Below are 7841 nucleotides of genomic sequence, written 5' to 3'. Positions count from 1 at the left end.
TTTACTACTCCTCTTTCCCCCACAGTGTATAACTAAGTGCTCAACACACTAAAGAGAGATCTGTTGCGCTTTTATGGCTGACACAGCTCCTGGCTCAGTGTTGTTTTCTCCCCAGTAATTGGGGGAGGGCTAGGTTATAGATACTTGCCATCTCGCTTGGCTCCATGGGACTTCAGGCTGGCCCTGGATGTCCCTCTCATACCAGTGTTGCTGGAGAGCAACAACTGGTGCCCCGTTTGAGGAAACTTTTGCCGCCCTCAAACTAATCGGACTGTGGGTAAGTATACTCCTATAAAATATGGTACAGGCTTTTTCTAAGAATGACCCTTCCCTTGATTCTCTTATGATCCTTCTTAAGAGTCAGGGTTAGACATTTCTGAAGCACAGGCAATTAAAACTTGGGAGACTTTAGTTAAGGTTGCCCCATGGCTGCCAGCTAGCAACTTGTTTGATTGAGACACCTGGGATAGAGTAGAACAACTGGTCAGAAAAGCCTAGATTAATCAGGGTGAGATTCCTCCACTTGGAATTTATACTGTCTTAGCTGCTCTAAAGAGCTATTTTCCTCCTTGGCCCTCCAAACTGAGGGCTGAATCCTCCAAGAGCTCAGGCAACAAAGAGATGCCTGATGCCTCCCTTACTCCCTGTGGAGATCCTAATCTCTCACTGTCAACAGAAATGCCAGACTGCCCAGGGAGATGAGAAAGGACCCCATAAGAATTCAGATAAGGAGCCTCTGGATCTTTTTGATGCTGCTCCTTGGCCCCCAGGGATCCAAATCTAACCTTTATCCTTCTTTGTCAGAGATCCGATCTTCTTCCAATCCTTCTATATTGCCCTCTGCTCCTCCCCCATCATACCCAGACCCCGGAGTCTCAGCAGTCTTATCATGTGAGGGCCTGTGCTGTCCTGCTAGCTTCCCAACCCACACCGTGTCAGGGCTCCACCCACCAGCTATTTCCTGTTAACTTTAACACGTCTGGCGGCCTGGTATCCATGGAAGCCTGGTGACCTCAAGGAACTCAAAAAAGGCCATCTTAGAAGATGGCCCTAATGCTCCTTGGACGGAAACAATCCTCCAAGGCTTTGCTCATCAACCACATACTGCAGCAGAAAGCTCTGGCCCGAGCAGTTCTTCCGGGCCTCCTTTTTATTAAGTGGTGCACCCTGTATAAGGAAGAATGCCACCAACAAGCTGAAAGAAATCAGCATGCCCAACCTGTGATTCCCATTACTATGGGAATGCTTGCAGGGACCTCTGATCAATACTCAAAGGGGGTCAAGCAGGCAGCTATCCCCCCTCCCTATCAGGACCAGATTAGGGCTCTGGGCCTGGTGGCCTGGAGGAAACTTGAGGAGGGTCCCTCTGAGTCCCCTATAGCAGGAAGTAACCAAAGACCAGGAGAGGATCTGTCCAGTTTTATTGATAGAGTAGAAGGGAGCATTATAGCTATTCTTGTCAGTGCTCTCCAACAAGCATTTCCTGGAAAAGGACATGCCTGCTTTGGGTGTGGCCAGAAGAGCCATTTTAAGAGGGACTGCCACAATAAATCATGGGGCTTGCCTCCACCTAAGAAGCCACAAGCCCCTAACATGCCTCGCTTCCTCTGTCCTAAGTGCTGGAAAGGGTTTCACTGGGCTAAAGACTGCAGATCCAAAACTGATATTCAGGGCAGGCCTTTAAACTCCAAGAGGGGCATACCTCATCCTGTTAAAAAAGGGGAAGTGTTTGGGTGGAGCAGTGGCCATTACCTTTAGAGCAACTTCATCATTTGGTTGACCAACAAATCCAGTTGGGACACCTCCAACGCTCCCTGAGCCCTTGGAACTCCCTGGTATTTGTGATTAAAAAGCCTAATGGCAAGTGGAGACTACTCCAAGATTTGAGAAAAATAAATGAGGGAATGGAACCTTTTGGGACCCCTCAAAGGGGGATGCCCTGGGTACCTGCCATTCCTACTGACCAATATCTCATAGTCATAGACATCAAAGACTGTTTTTTTCTCTATTTCTCTCCACCCAGAAGATACTGAGAAGTTTGCCTTTTCCCTTCCTTCATTAAACTATAAGGGCTCTGACCTACACTTTGAGTGGACAGTGTTACCCCAGGGTATGGCCAACAGTCCCCCTATATGTCAGGACTATATGTCTAGAGTCTTATCCCCTCTTACTGAGGAGACAGGCTCACTTTTCTATGTATATATGGATGATATCATTATAGGAAGCCCAGACACTTGGCATTTAGATTGCCTCTTTAATAATGTCTCCAACTGTTAAAAGATAGTGGCTTCCAGATTGCTCCAGAAAAAAATCCAAAAGATACCCCCCCTTTAAAATCCTGGGAGCTGTCCTAACACTGGATGTTGTGTCTCCTTTAAAACCCCAATTATCTATCCAAGACACTTACACCCTGCCCCAACTTCAAAAACTTCTTGGTGAGATTAATTGGATGAGGCCATGGAGATCCCCATAACCACTGCAACCCTCACACCCATTTTTGATCTTTGAAAGGGTCTTGACCTGACCTCCATAGTAATGTAGTCAGCTGATCACAAAAAAGGTTCTAAATAAAATTCAATTAGCTATTAATAAAGCAGCCTTAAAGAGGTATGATCCTGCTATGCCCCTAATGCTCTATATCCCTTCAGGAGAGACCCTCCTTACTGCCCTTTTAGGCCAGGAAGGGGAACCTCTTCACTGGCTTCATTTCTCAGTTGGAGGAGCACCCAGAGTTTATTCCATGATTGACCAAATGGCAGATTGTATTATCAAAGGATGAGAATTATCCACCTGTCTTTTTGGGAGTGAACCCCACTCTCTTATTGTCCCCTTTAGGATTAATGATTTCTCTTGGCTACAAAGAAAGAATAGCCATAGCAATAGCCATGGAAGGCTTTCCAGGTAAAGTAGATTGTCATTATGGTCCCCACAAATGGATAAGCTCCTTTAGCCAGCTGGAGTGGCGACCTTCAAAACTTTTTCTAAGTGAAGCCGATCCCTCCTTCCCCACCGTATTCATGGATGGAGGCAAGGAAGGGGCTTCTGTTGTTGTTTTCTCCCCAGGTAAAGACAATTCTTCTCCTGCAGTGACCCTATCTCATGAAATACAAGGCTCAGCCCAATTTAAGGAACTTGATGCTGTGGTGTTAGCACTATCTGAGGTTACTGGTCCTTTTAACCTATTCTCAGACAGCCTCTATGTAGGCAACTTGTTACCTAACCTCATAAAAGCTCATATTAAACTGGACAACAACCCCATCACACCTTTGATGATTCAAGCTAGAAATTTGCTCAAGAAAAGGATTGCTCCTATGTTTATTCATCATCTCAGGGGACATCATAGTCTTCCAAGTATTTTGACCAAAGGCAATGCCCTCACTAACCGGTTAGCCTCTACCCCTGAATGTTACTCTTTACAGGAGGCTACCTCTTTCCATCAGCTCATGCATGTCAACTGGAGAGGACTACACCACCGATTTCCCCACATTGCCATTAAAGATCTAAAAAAGATTATTAGGACCTGTAAGTCATGCCACCCTTTCTTACAGGTTCCACCGCTCCAAACGGGCAACGTCAACCCTCGAGGTCTTAGGCCTAATAATCTGTGGCAAACAGATGTTACACATTTTCCCTTTTTTGGAAAACTTAAATACATTTTTTTAAACAATAGACACTTTTTCCCATGCCTGCTGGGCTATGGCCCATTCCGGGGAGAGAGCTAAACATGCTATCAGTCATTTTCTTCAATGTTTTGCTACTCTCGGATTGCCGGACCAAATAAAAACTGATAATGGTCCATGTTTTATCAGCAAGTCTCTTGATGACTTCTTTAAACAATGGCAAATTACCGATACTACTGGTATCCCTCATAATCCCAGAGGACAGGCAATAGTAGAAAGATATAACTATGTACTTAAAATCTCAATTAATAAAACAAAAAGGGGGGAACACTCCCCCCCATGTTCAGCTGAAGATGGCCTTGTTTACTCTCAATATTTTAAACTTTGCCAAAGGGGAGCATCTCTCACCCTTCCAGAAACACTGGACATCCTCTGTTCCATACCGAATGGTCTGTGTCAGGTGGAAGGACCCCCTTAATGTGGGGAATGGAGGGTCCCCGATCTCCTCATTACAGCTGGAAGAGGATTTGGTTGTGTTTTCCCCACTGATGAAACAAAGCCAATTTGGTCCCTAAAAGGGATCTTAAATATTGTCCCCAAATGGGAAGGGACCCCAATAATATTGATGAGGACCCAGAAGACTCTTTGCCTCCTGAGGATATCTCTCACTCTCTTCTTTTTCAGAATAAATAATAGACCTCACAATGCTGATCCTGTTTTTTCTTGGAGTCGAGATACCCATCATCCATCATCAGTGCGGGGTTTGACGACCCAGGGCAAGCTAGAGCAATCCTCCAGAAGACACTCCCCTCCCCCTGCCCCACCAACAATGCTATTTTGTCTGTAACTTTTGCCCAGATGGAAAAAGGGAGGACACTCTTATGGCTGGGAAGGAGGCCGGGTGCCCCATGCCTGTCCTCGATAATCTTTGCTGGCCAGGCCCAAAGGTCAAGCCTCAGGCACCTGGGGAATCTCCACCCCAGTGCCCTTGCAGTGAGTTTTGGGACACTGTAACATTACATACAAATCCAAACTTAGCAGGAGACTGCTGGCTCTGTATGAAGCCTGGGCCATTACAGGCCAATGTTATTCTTTACTAACTCCTCTCAGCATAATACCCAGTGCCCCCTTTTGCCACCGAGGTCTGGAGTTTCTTTGTACACCTCTTCGCCCAAGAGCTCATGTTTCAAATCTGACCCATTCCCCGACAATTCTAGAAATATAGATGTCGGGCATATACATCATTCATTTTGTCAAAACAATATTACCATTAATGGCACCTTCCTCTGCCCTAAAGGAACAGTCTTTATTTATGGAGGGGATGCACTCAGTTTCCTACCCCAAAACTGGACTGGGCTCTGTGCCCCTGCTATTGTGCTCCCCAATATTGATGTGGTCCCAAAGAATCAAAGTCTCCCTGTTCCCACATTTGAGCATATTAGGAGGAGAGCTAAAAGAGCAATTCAAATGATTCCTATGATTATAGTTCTCGGAGTGGCCACTGGGGCTGCTACTGGGGCTGCAGGGCTGGGAACCTCCTTACATTATTATAAAGCTTTATCTCAACAGATGATTAATGATTTACAAGCTGTTGCTAGTACTCTTTTAGATCTCCAGGAACAACTGGACTCCCTGGCTGCGGTAATTCTGCAAAATTGTGGAGGACTCGACCTCTTAACCGCTGAAAAGGGAGAGTTATGTCTTTTCTTACAGGAGGAATGCTGTTTTTATGCTAATCGTTGAGGAATAGCCCAAGACAAGGTTAAACAGCTCCAAGAAGATCTTGAAAGATGCAGGAAAGAGCTACAAGCCAACTTCCTCTGGACCAGACTGCATGGATGGCTACCCTATGTCCTTCCTTTTCTTGGTCCTATACTTCTCTTGCTCTTACTTTTAACTTTTGGGCCCTGTGTTATCAATAAGGCCATACAATTCATTCAAAGCAGGATAGAATTCATTAAGTTGATGAATGTACAGGTGCATTATCAGAGGCTCACTACCGATGCCACTGACCCCTATGACCAACAAGAACCCTATGACAAGGAGGGATCCCTCGACTCCCCTTAAATGTCTCCCTGAGAGCCAATGACGGGTAAGATCTCTGGAGCCGGGTAAGATCTCTGGAGCCGGGACAACCTAAGACAGGCCCGGGGATGATCAGTACTGTGGGACAGAAGGCCACAGAGTACTCAATGACGGGTAAGATCCCCTGAAGGGGACAACCTAAGACAGGGGCTTTGTGTGCTTGTCCTCCCTGTTTTAACAAACAAAAAGAGGCAGTTGTTGGGGCTGGTCGCCATTCTGGCTCAGCGGCCATTAAAGGGCTTTGGCCAGGCATTCCTCGCATACCTCTCGAGGTATTTCCATGTACATGACCCAACTGAACCCCCCAGCACAAGTCCTCAGCCCAAGCGCACTTTCCTGCACCGGTCCTGCCAAGTACCCGAAAGTTTGCCCTGACCCTTGGTGATAGCACCTTGGCCTTTTTTCTATTGGTTCCTTTTGCCTTTACTACTCCTCTTTCCCCCACAGTAAATAACTAAGTGCCCAACGCAATAAAGAGAGATCTGTGGTGCTTTTTAATCCAGCTCCTGGCTCAGTGTTGTTTTTTCCCCAGTAATTGGGGGAGGGCTGGGTTATTGATACTTGCCATCTCCATTGATACTTGCCATCTCGCTTGGCTCCGTGGGACTTCAGGCTGGCCCTGGGTGTCCCTCTCATACCTGTGTTGCTGGAGAGCAACAGGGCTATATTGTGATTATGGGGCCATCAGCACCTTCTGCTGATCTTAGTGGTATTTCCACCTTTGAATATTCTTATCTCTCTTTTCTCCCTTTTTTTCTGCCTTATTAGCCTGATCTGACCGAATTTAGCCTAAAATTTGTACCTTAAGAACTATCTACATTTAAAGAGATCAGAGTAAGAACAACTGCTCTCTCAGAGTTATAACTGGGAGATGTCTGCTTTGGATTGATAAGAGTTCATGTCACCAAAGAACCTTCTAGGGCCATTTTCCTTCAACTCCATTTAAGGCTGTAGATCTTTTGGGCTTGTGGGAATGGCAGCCTTGGTGGGTTTGATGTGTGTGTATGTGTGTGCTTGCATCTGTGCACTGTGGATCTGCCTCACAATTACCTGTCTTGAGTTCTCAACCCACATCATATTTTTAGTTTTATTTGGCCAATAAGGCTGCAGGACACAGATCTTCCTGAATCCCTGCTTGGGTCTGACCTTTGATGTCACAATATGACTTGTGGTTATTAATCAGGCCACAACTGCTACAGAACAGACGGCAAGGTCAAGAGGACCAGTACAGTAAGATGTGGAAGAGAATTGACCATCAACCCAAGATCAAAGCAGGGGATGGACCTCAGGCAGGCCAATTCAAGGCATTGGGTTCAACTCAGGAACCTGCCAGGCCATATACTCTAGAGCTGTCAGAATCCCAGAGTTTTCTGGTGTTTGAGGACGTTAGCCATCACATCAAAGAAATGGGGCCCCAACTGGTTAAGAAAGTCAATGCCATCTTTCAGCTGGACATCACCAGAGATGGGAAGATCATTCTGCAGTGGACCATTGATCTGAAGAACGGTTCTGGGGACATGTACCCAGGACCCGCCAGATTCCCAGCAGACACTATCTTCACAATCTCAGAGTCTATCTTTATGGAGTTAGTTTGGGGCAAAATGAATCCACAGAAGGCCTTCCTGGCTGGCAAGTTCAAAGTGAGTGGGAAAGTTCTGCTTGGCCAGAAGCTGGAGAGAGTTTTCAAAGACTGGGCTAAATTTTAAGCATGAAAAACTACCAAAGGAAAGCTCAAACCTCACTGGTTATGTTGAGGGGAATTCATGCCCAAAGTGAAGATTAAAGTAAAAGATATTCAATATTTTTTACTGAAATTCTTCCTATTCAAATGGTGATTCATGTTCCTGCTGATATACATTTGCTGGAGGTTCTGGAGCAGTAAAGAACATTGATGTGCATTACCTACAATCTTTGTCTTTTCTTTACTTAGCTCTATTTGTACTTTAATATTACAGTGTGAAAGCTACATGAAGAGAATGGGCAATATTTTTTTTTGTCAGTCATGGGGCTTGAACTCTGGGCCTAGGCGCTGTCCCTGAGCTCTTCAGCTCAAGCCTACTGCCCTATCCCTGGAGCCACAGCACCACTTCTGGCTATTCTAGTGGTTAATTGGAGCTAAGAGTCTCACAGACTTTA

General features: G+C 45.7%; 1 protein-coding gene across 1 annotated transcript; it reads left to right on the top strand.

Moving 5' to 3' along the window:
• The first annotated feature begins 6878 nt into the window (after positions 1-6878).
• Positions 6879-7613, top strand: Scp2d1 (SCP2 sterol binding domain containing 1). Its single transcript, XM_090352775.1, has one exon. The coding sequence runs from the start codon at positions 6941-6943 to the stop codon at positions 7409-7411; it is 471 nt and encodes a 156-aa protein (XP_090208901.1). The 5' UTR covers positions 6879-6940; the 3' UTR covers positions 7412-7613.
• The last annotated feature ends 228 nt before the right edge of the window (positions 7614-7841 follow it).

Source organism: Megascapheus bottae, chromosome 18 (genome assembly GCF_031878675.1).
Source record: "Megascapheus bottae isolate mThoBot1 chromosome 18, mThoBot2.hap1, whole genome shotgun sequence".
Taxonomy (NCBI): Eukaryota; Metazoa; Chordata; class Mammalia; order Rodentia; family Geomyidae; genus Megascapheus; species Megascapheus bottae.
The sequence above is the reverse complement of the archived record's forward strand: the minus strand, read 5'-3'. Positions and strand labels throughout refer to the sequence as shown.